Below are 16,702 nucleotides of genomic sequence, written 5' to 3'. Positions count from 1 at the left end.
TGTTTCATTTAGCAGTTTTTCAAAGTAATTACTCCATACTTCAAGGATATCTTTTTCTCCCGTTTTCGTGTCACCTTTATCATCTCTAACTCCTTTCACAGCACTCTTTCCTCCATTCCTAAGCTTCTTCCACAATCTCCAGAATACTTTGCCACCTTCTTGATATTTATTTCCAAAGTCCTCCCATGACTTTTGTTTAGCTAGTTTTACACAGTGTTTAGCATTGTTGCATTTGTCTCTGTATTCTCTAAGAGCACAAGCTGACTTATTTGCCAGGAACTTTTGATAGGCTTTCTTCTTTTCCTTCACTGCCTCTTTAACTTCCTGTGTCCACCATGCAGTTCTAATTTTTCTATCCTTGCAGACAACTTCACCACATGCCTCTCTAGCTGAATCAACCAGGGCTTTCTTGAAGGCTTGCCACTGAATCTCCAAGGTTTGATTCCTGTTCTCAAACTCTTTCATTTTTTCTTCAATAATCTATGTGTATTTTAGTCTACAGTTCACATCTGAGAGCTGCTCAACTTTTATTCACTTTAAAACTTTCTTACATGTTATTCTTTTCAGTACGAAATTCAATTTCATCCTGCTCAAGACTAAATAGTGATCGCTTCCAATTTCAAATCTTCTGTACACTCTGGTGTCCTGCACCAGGTAGAAAACATCACTATCAACAATAACATAGTCAATGAGACTTTTCGTATTCCTAGCCTCTTCTCTCCATGTGAATTTGTGCACATTTTTATGTTGGAACATGGTGTTAGTAATAACCAGCCCATGTCCTGAGCAGAAATCCAACAAATATTTGCCATTATTATTAGCTTTGTTCTTTTCTCCAAATTTTCCCAAAATATTTTTGTATGTCTCTCAATCATTTCCTACTCTGCTATTTAGATCCCCAACAAGGACCAACTTTTCCTTTTTCATTGTGTCAGTTGCTTTTTCTAAAGCCTCAAAAATTCTTCCACTTCTTCCTTAGTAGAACCTTCAGTGGGACCATAGACACAAATAAATCTTACTGTCCAGATCCTCATTCTAATATTTGCCCACATCACTCTACTTGAGACTGCCTGGCATCCAAGAAGATTAGCCTCGTATTTTGTGTTGAATACAATGGCTACTCCTTCTTTTCCTTGATTGTCATTGCCTGAATATAAGATTTTGTATTTATTGCTCAGAAAGATCTCTACAGTTTTGTCTTTTTTGTTTCAGTCACCACTAATATGTCGATCCGGTACTTATCCAATTCCTCAGCTATTTCCATTTCTTTGCCATTCAGGCTTCTTATGTTGATAGTACCGATCTTTAACTCTGGTGATGTTGAGTTGTGCTTTCAGATTTCTTCCAGTAGCTGACTTTTTGCTGTTCACCCTGGTTCTCTGGCAAAAACAACGGTGGTCTTGTTTAACCGGGCGACGCTCCAGCAGTCATTTTTTCATGTTGTACCATCATTTTGTATTTTGGTTTAACCAATAAGAATACAATTTGGTCGGATAAATCCCAAATTGCCACCCATTCTCGTTCGTGCAGTAACCAAGTAGATACCTAACAGGGTGCACCACGAGAAGGTGAGGATCGGACATTAGGTCAGAAGCCCTGGTCGGTTCTCCGCATTCCTTTAAAGGCTATGTGGAGGTCTCCTCTCCATTATACAGCTTTGACCCTTAAGCATCCCTAAAAAAATTTTTTTTTTTCTCTCGGGGGGGGGGGGGCTGTAACCCCTAGAGAGAGAGAGCGTCCCCTGGGTTGTGGATAGGGGAGCCCACCATGTGCATGCATGCGGGCATGTGTGTGTGTGTGTGTGTGTGTGGTGAGGTGGTCCGAATATACTGAATAAGGACTCGTGGACCAACAGGGCCATAAGGGGCAATCATCTTGATTGCAAGGGAAGTGGCACTCCCATGGACCCTTAGCTGGATCTATCCTTTTCTTCTTCTACTTTGAGGAATCCACTTACTTTAATCTTTCTTATAAGACCTTATCAGCCAAACTCTCTTATTTTATGACCCTTATACTATTAGAGTGATCAAGGGCCATGGGGTCTTTTCATTTCTGGCCTTACAACTATGCCCTCTCTATAATCCTTACTATAATTCTTCTATAATCTACTCTTCCCCCCCCCCATTTCAATATACCCTATTCCTCCTATGCGTTTAAATTTGGAAGAACGCTAGTTCGGAAGCCCTAAAGTAGCAGCCCTACCACTGAACTGTTCCATCGTCAGGCTAGTCCTCTGACATGGAGAACATAATTCTACTTGTAAGCTGACAGAAAAAGATAATCGGATTGAATCTATGGAAAAACGACTCTTTAATGGCAAAGGTAAAACAAAAATGGAAACGACAAAATATAATACACATGGCAAACTGGAATGTAAGAGGAATAGCATATAAAGAAATAGAATTCGACCAACTATTAAATGAAAGAAATTTTAAAATAGCAGTAATCACTAAAACAAAAAAGAACTTAAAAGGAATTATAATTTTAATGTGATATACAGTGGAGTCGATAGAGACCAAACATCACAAGCAGGAGTCATGATTCATAACTCCCTTTCAAAACAGTTAAAACATTATAAATTATGGAATGAAAGAATAATAGAAGTTAGAATAAAAATAGATAGAGGCTATTTAACAATAACTGGTTTATATGCCCCCAGAAGAAGGAAGAGAACAGGATAATATTGATTTTTATAATCAGCTACAAAACATATATAATAAAAAAATAAACATGATTACGTAATTTTACCAGGAGACTTAAATGCAAGAATTGGAAACATGAAAATTAATAATAATATAGGAATACATGGAGAACATACTCTAAACAGGAATGGTAAAAAATTGATTGACTTTGTAGTTTATAATAACCTAAAAATAATGAATTCCTTATATAAACATAAAGACATACATAAATATACTTGGGCAGCAAGAGGATGGAAATCAACATTAGATTACTTTATATTAAATGAAAAGGGATCAAAATTTTCACTAGATGTTAGAGTTCACAGAGGATATGAAATAAGCAGTGACCCACTTCCTTGTTAAAATAAAATTAAGATTACCACCTAAATGGCTACAAGTAACAAGAACAGAAAGAAAAATTGAAACATTTGTTTATAAAACTAGACTATTGAATGACACAAATGTACAATGAACAAAGAATTAACCAATATCTAGATAAAATAAAACAAAATGAAGAAATAGAAATAGAATGGCTTAATATAAAAATGATACTAAATGCAGCAGCAAATTAAAGCTTAGGAAAGACCAAAAAATTCAATTAAAGGAAAAAACTGAAGATCTGGGATGATACAATCAAAGAAATAATCAAAAAGAAACCTATCACAAATGGTTAAGCAGTAAAAGATTAGAAGATGAAATAGAATATAAAAGAATAAGAGCCATAGCTAAAAGAGAAGTCAGAAAAAGACATTGAGAATGATGAACAAATTTGTTTCTAATTTAGAACATGATTTATATAAAATGAGACTCAATGCATATAAGATTTTGAAACACTTAAATGCAGATACCAAAAAAAACATAAAATTAAACACCAAATTGAAATTAGAAGAATTTCTAAATTACTACACAGAATTGTGGACAGGCAAATATTTTAAAAAAGATAACTGGCAAACAATTAACGAAAATGAAAAGGAAATAACTAAAGAATTAGAAATCAGCCTGAAAGAAAACAAAAAATGGAAAATCACCTGGAGAAGATAAGCTACGTTCAGAAATATACAAATACGTGGGAACAAAATTCAAAGAAAGGCTCTTATTATTTTTAAATAAAATTTATTCAACTGCTATCCCCCCAATAGACTGGAAAAGCAATTGTGATTCCTATCTTTAAAAAAGGTAATAGAGATGACCCTAAAAACTATAGAGGTATCAGTATACTAAATTCCTGTTACAAAATATATAGCAGAATCTTAAATAACAAACTAATGAAATATTCCAAAAACTTTATTTTAGAAGTACAGAATGGATTTAGAAAAGGACGATCATGTATAGACCTGGCCTTTTGCCTAAAATTAATAATAGAGAAAAGAAGAGAAGAGAACACAATTTAGAAACACATACTGCATTTATTGACTTTGAAAGAGCATTTGACAAAGTTAAAAGAAATATATTATTTAACATATTAAAAGAAAGACAAATACCATATAACATCCTAAAAGCTATCATAAGTATATATGAAAATAATCAAATACAAATAAGATTAAATCACACGCTATCAAATACGAGAAAGATAAACCAAGGGGTCCAACAGGGATGTCCCCGCTCAGCAACTCTTTTTAATATCTACATAAATGAAATAATAATAAAATAGAATAAAAATTTACATTAAGGAATTAAACTTTCTCCTACAGTGAAATTAAACACTCTCCTTTTTGCCGACGGCCAAATAATTACAAATTCTGAAGATAACTTACAGAAAGCTATTTTAGATCTAAATGAGATACCCAAAGATTATGATATGATAATATCAACAGAAAAATCAAAAACTATGGCCTTTAAAGGACAAGATCCAGCAAGAACTAAAATAGTAATAGATAACAAGATCTTAGAACAGGTGAATTCATTTAATAACCTAGGATGAATAATGATCACATATGAAAATGAAAAAGATATAAACGTAAAAATTGCAAAATATTTACAAATAAACTTTCATTTTTGAAATTATGGATTCCGATGTTATCCCGATGTTTAGATCTTCATATCAAGATCATCATCTGGAGCATACATACATATACAATACAAGCTGCATTACATTTCAAACAGTAAGCTAGAGAAACAATGATTTGATCACGTTACTCACTGGCATGACCTCTAGTGAAAAAATAATAATAAATAAAATAAAATAAATTACATCAAGCTAATTTAATTTTTGATTACATGAATAAACATTCTTGCTTTCCTCGAGTAACAGTGATGTCATATTTCTATTATTACAATTGTTATTTGCGATTAAAAAAAAAAAAATGACGTCCTATTTTTCAGTATTAAAGTTGTCATCATAGATTTAGGATCCTGGATTTTCTAGAGTCCTGTTTATAGTTGTTCTTAGAGAGGAAGGATTCGTGGGACGAATATATGCCTTCCATATGTATGGGATTTTCAGACCATCATTATTGTTTAGATTGGGGGTGGTTGATAATGATCTCACAAGTTTCCTTAAATTTGCATTCATACCATGTTTTGGTGTGATGTAGATAACTAGTGCTTTTCCAGTCAATTCTATGTAAGTTGTTTAGAGCATGATCAGAAAGGCCAGCTTCACCATAATTATTATATTTGATGTGTCGTTTATGTTCTTTTTGTCTGATCAGAATTGTGTGTCCTGTTTCTCCTATGTATGGTATGTTGCAGGTGCAGTAAATACGGTATACTCCAGGGTGGGCCAACGGAGGGATAGGGTCTTTGGATGAGTTGAGTAAGCTTTTTAATTTTGCAGGAGGTTTAAAGGTGGCTTTGAGGTTGTAATTTTATAGTATTCTGTTTATTTTGTCTGATGTCCCTTTAATGTAGGGAATGCTTATAGTTTTACTGTAGTCTGGTTTATCTTTGTTTTTTATTGAGGTCTTGTAGAGAATTTTGTTAATAGTGTTTTGGCTGTATCCACTTTTTTGAAAAGTATTACTGATCACTTTAAATTCGTTTTTCAGTGCCTGTTCACTGGAGCAGATCTTCAGAGCCCTGTTTTTTAGGGTATGGATGACACCTAGTTTTTGTGTTGGGTGGTGGTTGGAGTTTATGTGTATATATTGGACAGTATGTGTCGGTTTCCGGTAAACAGTGAAGGAAAGATTGCCCGAGGGAAAACGTGTGACAAGTGTATCTAGAAACGGCAGTGTGTTATGTTTTTCAATCTCAATTGTGAACTGTACACGTTCGTGTTGCTTGTTTAGGTGGCTAAGGAAAGTGTCTAGCGTCTGGCGGTCATGAGACCAAATTGCGAAAACATCTTCAACATATCTGAGCCAAACTTTGGATTTTAAAGGGGAGGAACCTAGAACAAGTTCAAAATGTTCCATATAAAAGTTAGCAATCGAGTGGGGGAGAGGAATAACGGCGAGCCCATGGCTGTGCCTTCTTTTTGTAGGTAGAAAGCGTTTTGCCATACAAAATAACCAGAATGCAATACATGCGCAAAGAGCACTGTGATATCTGGAGGAAATTTGTTCAGTAAAAGAAGAATTGTGTCATTGATTGAGACATTCGTAAAGAGGGCAGAGACATCAAAAAACTGACTAATAGATCATCTTTTTCTAATGTAATGTCTTTAATGATGTTTATGAAGTGTTGTGTGTTTTTGATATAGGAGGGAGAATGACCTACCAACTCCTTGAGTGTTGCCGCTAATTTTTTGGCTAAGTGATAAGTCGGGCTATCAATAACTTCGACTATAGGCCTTAACGGTGTGTTTTCTTTGTGAATTTTCGGTAGCCCGTAAATTCTCGGGGAACGAGCATAGTGTGGAAATAGTTTTTTGACCGTATCTTCGGGCCATGTGGTAATTGACTTAAGTAGATTCTCTGTTTTCTTTTTGATTCTATTAGTTGGGTTATAGTATAACTAATTTGTATGTGTTGTTGTCCGAGATCAGCAGATTCATTTTTTCCAAGAACAAATCCAAGCTTCCAGAAAGAACTTAGCTGCCACAAAACCAGCTAGAAAAGGAAAAAATGGAACTTTCAAGCTACTTAAATGCAGATATCTGGATGATCCTGGAAAAGATTACCAACAACATGGCGAACCACATCCTCCAAACGAAGAAGGAAAATCTAATTTCCAAATTCCAAAGACTAAAAGATTGAAAGAGCCAGCTGCCATATTCAAATTTCTTCACAATGAACAATAACAACCAACCAGAAGCAAGAAACAACAGGAGATACCAATCACCGACAGGTAACAATAATATAGTTAACCTATCCGACCACGCTTTAAACAAAGCCGAAATCTCAATACTTAACCAAGGTTTAAATTATGCCATAGCATCCAAATCGATAAGCAAACTTGAATTTATTTATAATATTGAAAGAGGCCTAAGATTCATCCCAAATAACATAGCAGAAAAAATATGTTTAGAAACCGCCAGCATTTTAAATCATGACAAAACAATAACAAGCACCCTAACTCAACAGCGATAAAATCACTAAAGTCAAATCCGAACATCTTAATAACCAGAGCAGATAAAGGAAGTGCCACCATTATCTTAAACCGAACCACTTATGCGGAAAAAATGAATCTGCTGGTCTCAGACAACAACACATATAAATTAGTTAACTATAACTCAACTAATAGAATCAAAAAGAAAACAGAGAATCTACTTAAGTCAATTATCACATGGCCCAAAGATACGGTCAAAAAACAATTTCCACACTATGCTTGTTCCCCAAGAATTTACGGGCTACCGAAAATTCACAAAGAAAACACACTGCTGAGGCCTATAATCGAAGGTATTGATAGCCCGACTTATCACTTAGCCAAAAAATTAGTGGCAACACTCAAGGAGTTGGTAGGTCATTCCCCCCTCCCATATCAAAAACACACAACACTTCATAAACATCATCAAAGGCATTACATTAGAAAAAGATGATCTATTAGTCAATTCTGACGACTCTGCCCTCTTTACCAATATCCCAATGACACAATTCTTTCTTCTTTTACAGAACATATTTCCTCCAGACATCACAGCGCTCTTTGCGCATGTATTACATTCTGGTTATTTTGCATGGCAAAATGCTTTCCACCTACAAAAAGAAGGCACAGCCATGGGCTTGCCATTATTCCTCCCCGCCCAATCGCTAAGTTTTATATGGAACATTTTGAACTTGTTCTAGGTTCCTCCCCTTTAAAACCAGAAGTATGGCTCAGATACATTGACGATGTTTTCACGATTTGGTCTCATGACCACTAGACACTTTCCTTAGCCACCTAAACAAGCAACACGAACGTTTACAGTTCACAATTGAGATTGAAAAACATAACACACTGCCGTTTCTAGATACACTTGTCACACGTCTTCCCTTTGGCAATCTTTCCTTCGCTGTTTACTGGAAACAGACACATACTGGCCAATATATACACATAAACTCCTACCACCACCCAACACAAAAACTAGGTGTCATCAATACCCTAAAAAACAGGGCTCTGAAGATCTGCTCCAGTGAACAGGCACTGAAAAACGAATTTAAAGTGATCAATAATACTTTTCAAAAAAGTGGATACAGCCAAAACACTATTAACAAAATTCTCTACAAGACCTCAATAAAAAACAAAGACAAACCAGACTACAGTAAAACTATAAGCATTCCATACATTAAAGGGACATCAGACAAAATAAACAGACTACTACAAAAATACAACCTCAAAGCCACCTTTAAACCTCCTGCAAAATTAAAAAGCTTACTCAACTCATCCAAAGACCCTATCCCTCCGTTGGCCCACCCTGGAGCATACCGTATTTACTGCACCTGCAACATACCATACATAGGAGAAACAGGACACACAATTCCGATCAAAAAAAAAGAACATAAACAACACATCAAATATAATAATTATGGTGAAGCTGGCCTTTCTGATCATGCTCTGAACACCTTACATAGAATTGACTGGAAAAGCACTAGTTGTCTACATCACTCCAAAACATGGTATGAACAATAATGATGGTCTAAAAATCCCATACATATGGAAGGCATATATTCATCCCATGAATCCTTCCTCTCTAAGAACAACTATAAACAGGACTCTAGAAAATCCAGGATTCTAAATCTATAATGACAACTTTAATACTGAAAAACTTTACATCTTGGTGTAAAGATGGCGTCCAACAAGAAACGTACGTCAGCGGCGCGCAGGACTTCTACTACTACACGAAAGGCTGGCTCAGCGTTAGATTTTTCGCAATGGATGCGTTGCGGAAACTGCTACATGTATGCACCGAAAAATGTGAAGGATCTGTGGTCGGTCTGGAAAAATGAAAAGAAAGAAAATGTCGACGTATGTGAGAAGTGTCGGGATAGGCTGGAGCGTTTAGGAATGGAAGCTGACATCGGGACCGTAGCGGAAGAACTTCGGCGGGAGTTTATGAAAATGAAAAATGACCTTCATCTTCTTCATGAGGAAGTGGAAGTGATCGGTAAGGAGATACTGGAAGTTAAAGCTGAGTTTAATGTGTTAAACAGAGAAATTAGGACTATAGAGATTACTTTAGCTGAAGTAACTAGAACAGGATTACATATGGGTGAGTCTTTGGTGAATGATTCAGTAATAAATAGTATGGGAGTGATTGGGAGTCAACATAATAAAACCACAAGTGGCCAAGAAGAAATGAGATGTAGTGAGAGTGGGGGGGTAAGTAATAAAGAGTTGAGTAATGAAGCAGGGAGAGTCATGCTGAATAGTGTAGAGAATGAGTCCATGAGTGTGAATGAAGTTAATAGTGGTAAAATATATGGTGATTCTATGATTAAGGGTATGGAGAGTGGTATGCATGAGGAGTGCTTGGCTGATGGTATACAATAGAAAGAGTGGCTTTAGCAATAAAGAGAGGGCATGAAACAGACAAGATGATAGTTATGGTGGATACGAATGACCTGAGAGGTAGTATAAATCGGGTAGGAAAAGATTTAAGAACATTATTAGATATTGTGAAGAGGAAAAGTGTCAATGGGAGAATAGTGTGTGTGCTGCCTCGTTTTGACAATTACGAGTTAAGTAGACGAGCAATGTTAATGAATGATATGATTGCAAGAATGTGCAGAAAAAGAGGTCTGGAGTTTGTTGATGTTTGGAGTGTGTTTGAAGGAAAAAGGCAGTTGTATGCTAGAGATGGACTGCATCTTAACATGGAAGGACATAAGAGATTGAAGAAGTTATTGTTTTCTGAACAGGTTGAAGTTATTGGGCAGGGAAACTAATATTGAAAAGGTTGAGTGTAAGAAAGAGAAACTTTAGCACTGATTGTGTATTTATTGATCCTTATAGGCAGAATAAATTGCAGAAGAGAGGGGAAAAAAATCGGCATAGGACTACGGTAGTTAGTGACTTATATATCAGTTCTAAAGCCGGTACAAGATCTAGAGGGAATCTGCAATTTTTGTATACCAATGCTAGAAGCATTAGAAATAAGAGAGAAGAATTTTTGGCATTAGTCAGTGAAATCTCACCAAAAGTTGTAGGCATTAGTGAAACTTGGCTGTCAGCAGAAGATGTGGTCACTGGAATTGAATGTGATGGGTACAGTATTTTCAGGGAGGATAGAGAAGATAGAACAGGAGGAGGAGTACTGTTTGCAGCCAAAGAAAGTAGTATATCATGATGATAGACATGTGAATGAGAGTTCATTTGAGGCAGTCTGGTGCGAAATAGTGACCAACGCAACCAAATATACAGTTGGATGCTGCTATAGGCCAGGGAGTACAGGGGGAGATATTGAATTCATGCATCAGCAACTTAGTGCAATGAGTGAAGGCTTAGTGATTATTATGGGGGATTTTAATTATGGTGATATCAATTGGAAGGAGGAAATATCACGTAGCAAAAAGGAAATGGAGTTCATACATCTTCTACGAGATAATTACTTGAAACAGCACGTAACTGAAGGGACACGTGGTGTGAGAGTGTTGGACCTGGTTATTGGTTCAGAGGTTATATGCATAAGTAAGGTGACCTCGTTACCTCCAGTTGGTGAAAGCGATCATGTGGTATTGACTTGGGAGGTTGCAAAATCTGTGGATTTTTCTATTAAGAAGGGGTATGTACGAAACTACAGGTTAGGCAATTATAACAAGCTTCGGAGTGAGCTTGCAGCCATCCCATGGCAGAACATATTGCAAGGGAAAGATGTTAGCAGTGCTTGGGATAAAATCAGCGGGTATCTGAGGAAAGCAATATCAGATTGTGTCCCCATGGTCAGGAGGTCAAACAAGGCAGGCATTAGATGGATGAGCAGTAGTATCAAGCTTGAATTACAAAAATAGAAAATGTTATGGAGAATTTACAAGGAGAAGGGCGATCAGGACACCCATGAGCAGTACAAGGCTCAAGCTAGGAAGGTTACCAGCATAGTAAGAAAAGCTAAATCAGATTATGAGAAGACCTTAGCCAAAGAGATCAAGGGTAATCCCAAAGAGTTCTTCCGCTATGTGGCAAGTAAGAGGAAGAATGACTTCGGAAGGATAACCTTAGTGGGTGCTGATGGTATTGAGGTGACAAAATCAGATGTAATAGTCGAGTTACTGAGTGATCACTTCTCAAAAGTCTATCACCCAAGTGAGGATATCTCTATACCTATAGCAATACCTAATGTGAGAATTGAAGCTAAAGAATCAGAGGTATTAAATATATTGCGAAACTTAAATGCAAACACTGCGGTAGGCTTAGATGGAATATCAGCTTGGGTGTTGCGTGAATGTACAAATGAATTGTCAACCCCTCTTACCTGGATATTTAATTTAAGTTTGAACTCTGGTATGGTCCCTAGGGAGTGGAAGTTAGGCAAAGTGGTTCCTTTGCATAAGGGTGGCTCTAAAACTGCAGTATTGAATTACAGACCAATCACCATCTCAGGAGTAGTGGTAAAAGTATTGGAAAAGTTGGTTAAAGACAAAATTCAAGAATGGGTGGATCAGGATATGATACTCTATAGAGGCCAACATGGTTTTGTTAAAGGTAGATCCTGCCTTAGCAATCTATTAACTATCCATAATAGAATAACATCTGAGTTGGACAAAGGAACTGGCTACACAGTGGTACTTCTGGATTTTGTAAGGCTTTTGACAGGATACCCCATAGAACACTGTTACGCAAATTGGAGCAGATGGGAATGGATATTAAATTGGTGATATGGATAGGAGAATGGCTCAGGGAGAGATACCATAAGGTGGTGTATGGAGGAGCCGAGTCCAGAATGAGGCAGGTGACCAGTGGTGTGCCTCAGGGCTCTGTGCTTGGGCCAATGTTGTTTAATTTGTATATAAATGATATAGGAAACGGCTTAAAGGGAGATATTCAGTTGTTTGCTGATGATGCAAAGTTGTGTAGTGCAATAAAAAATCAAGATGATGTTGAAAGTTTGCAGGAGGATTTAAATAAGCTGGTAAAATGGGCAAAAGAAAATGGATGTCAGTTCAATGTGGAAAAGTGTAAAGTCTTGCATTTTGGGATTAAAAGATTACCAGCTGTGTACTACATAGATGGAAAGGTACTCCAAGAGATTGATGAAGCTAGGGACTTAGGAGTATTGGTAGATAAGGAGATGAAGTTCAGAGGACACATTGCTAAGGTGTCCAAGATTGCACATAGGATTACTTGGTTGTTGAGGAACACACTGACATCCAGAGATAAAGAGGTTATTATTCCCCTTTATAAAGCATTGATACTTCCACATTTGGATTACTGTGCTCAGGTCTGGTCACCTGGATTCCTTGGAGATGAGGAGGCTGTGGAGAGGGTTCAGAGAAGAGTGACCAAGTTGGCGAGTGATATAAAAAATGCTCCCTACATTGATAGATTGAGAGCTCGTGGATTGCAGAGATTGGTTGATAGGCGAAGAAGAGGGGATATGATAGAAACATTCAAATTACTAAAAGGTTTTTATAGGATTGATGCAGGGGAAATGTTTCAGCTGTGTGATAGTGATGGAAGAACAAGAGGTCATCTCTGGAAATTAAAGAAGAGTGTGGTTAACAAAGGTGTCAGAACAAGGTTTTTTGCCTGGAGGGTGGTGAATGAGTGGAATTCATTGCCTGACTTTGTTGTGAGCTCTTCATCTGTAAATGAATTCAAGAAGAGATATGACAGATATTGTTTTGCTAGTTTGGGTCTCCCGCGATGAGTCTACTGACTCCATGGAGATACCCGTAATAATAATAATAATAATAATAATAATAAAATAGGACATGTAATTTTTTTTTTTTTAAATCACAAATAACAATTGTAATAATAGAAATAAGACATCACTGTTACTCGAGGAAAGCAAGAATGTTTATTCATGTAATCAAAAATTAAATTGGCTTGATGTAATTTTTTTTATTTTATTTTTATTTTTTTTTTCACTAGAGGTCATGCCAGTGAGTAACATGTGATCAAATCATTGTTTCTCTAGCTTACGGTTTGAAATGTAACGCAGCTTGTATTGCTTGTATTTATGTATACTCCAGATCTTGATATGAAGATCGAACCATCGGGATAATAAAAAGAGTTATTCTAACACGGTTGTAGGATTCATAATTTCAAAAATGAATGCTGATCACAGTGTAAAACTAAAAGAAAGGATTTAAAAATAATAACAGGTGTAATTAACTCTATATTTAAACCAAACCTAGTTCAAAAACAAACCAAACTAAAAGTATACAATACATTTGCCCTACCAGTCTTAATGTATGGAAGCGAAATCTGGACAATAAAACAAAAAGACAAACAAAGATTAATAACAGCAGAAATGAAGTTTATGAGAAAAACTGCAAAGTATATCCTTATTTGATCACAAAAGAAATGAAGAAATTATGAAAGAATTGAACCAGTAATAGAAAAAAATTAAAAAATATAAACATAAATGGATGGAACACATTCAAAGAATGAAAACAGAAAGATTACCAAAACAAGTTTTAAAGTACAAGCCATTAGGAAAAAGAAAACCAGGGCGTCCTCTTAAACGATGACTTCTAAGGCTGGAACAACATGCCATGCTAGGCCTAAATCCTTGATATGCATGATGATGATATATATATATAAGCAGACTTGCCATGAAGATGCTTCATGCACAAACTGCTTACCTTATGTAAGGATTAAAACAAGAATATAATTTCTTGTCAAATATAATATACTTTATAACCAAGTAAAATAAACTTCTTACAACTTTCTAAGAGCAAGGGTAGTATATGAAAAATATGACTTCTGTAATGATTTGACTTTATAAAATTGATTTCTCTCTTTGACAGTGGACATTCAAAAAGAAACACCCCACAAAAGAAACAAAATGTAGATAACATTAGTTTCTTTCACATAATTATACTGAATTTTCTCACTATAACAAACTACCAAAGAGTTCAGACCATAGTCCCACATCATTAAGCTAAAAGAAATTCTATCTCTTTATTCACTGTGCAAGTTCATTACAATGAAAGTTAACAGTACAATGAATGCATATTTTAACATCTGAAAGTTTCTATGTAGCTATCCATAATTTTCCATTTGTTCAAGCAAATTTATTTCCTAATTCAACTAGTTTTGCTGATTCTATGTTTGCTTCTTCATCTATAGAGAATATCTCCTCAAGTTTTGGTTCAATCAGTTACATTTAGCAAATCAACATATCACATGAATGTGAGTTATTCAATGGTGATGTGGCATGGTGTGTGTAACTGTCTTCACAATTCCATACTCTCCAGGCTGAAGTTTTTTTGTCAAAACTGAACACATTACTGAAAAATCATACTTTAGATTTCATTACAATGAAATGGAGTTCTTATCATCTCTATAGCTTTGAATTTCTGAATGTAACCTATAAGACAAAGAGCCTTAGAAGCTCAGTCAGATATCAATGATATTTTTCAATTGGAAAGACTAGGTTTGAATCCTATCTAGGATGCAAAAAATCTTTATCAGGGCTTTTCAAATGAAGGCAAGTTATCCAGTCTCATACAGAGGTGGAAGGATTTTTTCCTTTTTTTTTTTTTCATAATGCGAAACAGGAGAACATATGCAAATGACAACCATACTATACTATATAGATTAGATTACCTTAGCCATTAGTTGCATTAATTAGGTTTTAGAGAAGCCAATTTAATTGGTTGTGACAGGCCACTGAGCTTAACGTGCAAGGGGAAATGGTAATGATACCTGTAGGACACATAATTTATATAATATTGTGCTTTTCCTTTGTGATATGGGAAGCTGAGACACTCTTCTTTTTTCAATGTCATTTATGTGATCCTTTTGCCTAATTTCTTCTGACTGGTCTGTCGGGCATGAAAAATTAATCTTCATTAATCACAATCTTCTGCAAAGGATATTTATTTTGACAAAATATTTATATGAAAGAGAGAAACAGACATTCATGTTGCAATGTTAAACAGCTCTAAGGTTTGACTGGTTTAGCTAGAATTATGACTGAAGCAACTAAAACTGTGAAGAGAATCTATTATGTCTGATAATTGTATGTATGTCCTGATTGGTTTGTATATTTTTTGGGATGAATAATGTGAGTTTCCAGGCTGAGAAACACTACTATCTCTGTATGAGACTAGCTACCTCAATCTTCAGTTAAAAAGCCTTTATATCTAAGGAAAGCTTCTTAACAGAATGGTCCTGTTAGCTCTGTTCTCTAGAAAAGGTGAATAGGAAAGTCAAGGTGGCAGAAATAAGTGCTACAAGATCACATAGTTATAAGAAGTAAGGCATTAGTTCACAGAATCTATTCACCTTGGAGAAGGGAACTGGATAACTGGTTCAAATTGCATGCACACACAGCCTATCAAAACCAGCAAATATAGTTAAGAGAAAATCCTAACATTACATGAGACAATTCTTCTAGACTCCAAAAAATACTGGAGTCTTAAGTTTTCTTAGACTTCAGTAGAGCTTTAAACCAGATAGGCTCTCTAAAACATAGTTTTCATAATCAAAACAACTGGTCACACTTTCTTAGCGTGATTAACTTGTGATTTTCAAAGGATTATGACCACCAAGAAAGTACGTCTAATTTTACCAGTTTTCTTTTAAGCTTTCTTTAAAAAGTCTGGGAATGAGACCTTTACCACCAAGTTAAAATCATGACAAAGATTGAAAGTTATTAGACTATTTTTGAGCAGACACAAGTTAGCCAGCCATCGATATAAAACGGCTGGGTTTGTTTTCTCGACACAACAAGCAAAGTGGTCCTTAAATTATTGCATTCAAAAAAAAAAAAAAAAAAAAAACATTCACAGGTATGCTAGTAGCTGGCTAGAGTTCTTTGTAGCATACTAATATAAACTGAAATGTATGTTATGCATTTCTACCAGTCTGATCTATTAAATTGTATTATTATTATTATTATAGTAATTTCATCATAGTAATTGCTTTTCAAGGAAATTTTGATATTGAAAATCTTAAAATATTTAGAAATAAGGTACTATTAACAATAACTAAATAAATAATGTTTTATAACTCACACTGGAAACCTATTATATAGATTATTTGCAACATTTAAGGGTTCCTTAAATTTTCTTAGATCCCATAATTTTAGAGTATCATCACCTAAAAAAAAAAAATATATATATATATATACATGAACTATATAGATACAGATGATATTTAGAAGTATCTGTAACATTTCAGTGTCCTAGTTATTCTGCCACTGAGCAAATGCTGTATTACTTCAGAAATAGCAAGACTTTTCTGCCATGCCCAACTTTCCTGAAAAGAGAAAGTATTTTCTTAAACAGTCTTAAGACACCTCCCTGTGGTAATAAGGTAACGGTGCCTTATTTTGGTGAAAGATCAGCTCATCTAGATATTAAGTCTTTTTAATTGTGAAATTCTATAGAAATAATTAACCACTATGCACTCTTCCTTGGAAAAACAAGCTTTCACTTGCTTTTTAACATGGGAAGAAAATGAAAATAACTATAAAACCTTACCTAAGCCATGTCTAGTGTAATGCAGAATGAGTAGGATTCACTGAGGTTTTCAACCAAGACAAAAAGGTCATT

At 35.4% G+C, this 16,702-nt stretch overlaps 1 protein-coding gene across 4 annotated transcripts in view; it reads right to left on the bottom strand.

Moving 5' to 3' along the window:
• Positions 1-16,702, bottom strand: part of LOC150095607 (WD repeat-containing protein 70) — a 198,270-nt gene that overhangs the window by 55,536 nt on the left and 126,032 nt on the right. For all 4 annotated transcript variants that reach the window (XM_090410794.1, XM_090410793.1, XM_090410796.1 and 1 more), the window contains one exon: positions 16,163-16,247. In XM_090410794.1, the coding sequence (XP_090266920.1) occupies positions 16,163-16,247 (85 nt within the window). The remainder of the gene's footprint in view (positions 1-16,162; positions 16,248-16,702) is intronic.

Source organism: Typopeltis vanoorti, chromosome 20 (genome assembly GCF_054136105.1).
Source record: "Typopeltis vanoorti isolate ZY-2024b chromosome 20, IOZ_Tvanoo_1.0, whole genome shotgun sequence".
In the NCBI taxonomy this organism is placed as follows: domain Eukaryota; kingdom Metazoa; phylum Arthropoda; class Arachnida; order Uropygi; family Thelyphonidae; genus Typopeltis; species Typopeltis vanoorti.
Note: the sequence above shows the minus strand (reverse complement) of the source record. Positions and strands in the feature narration are given on the sequence as shown.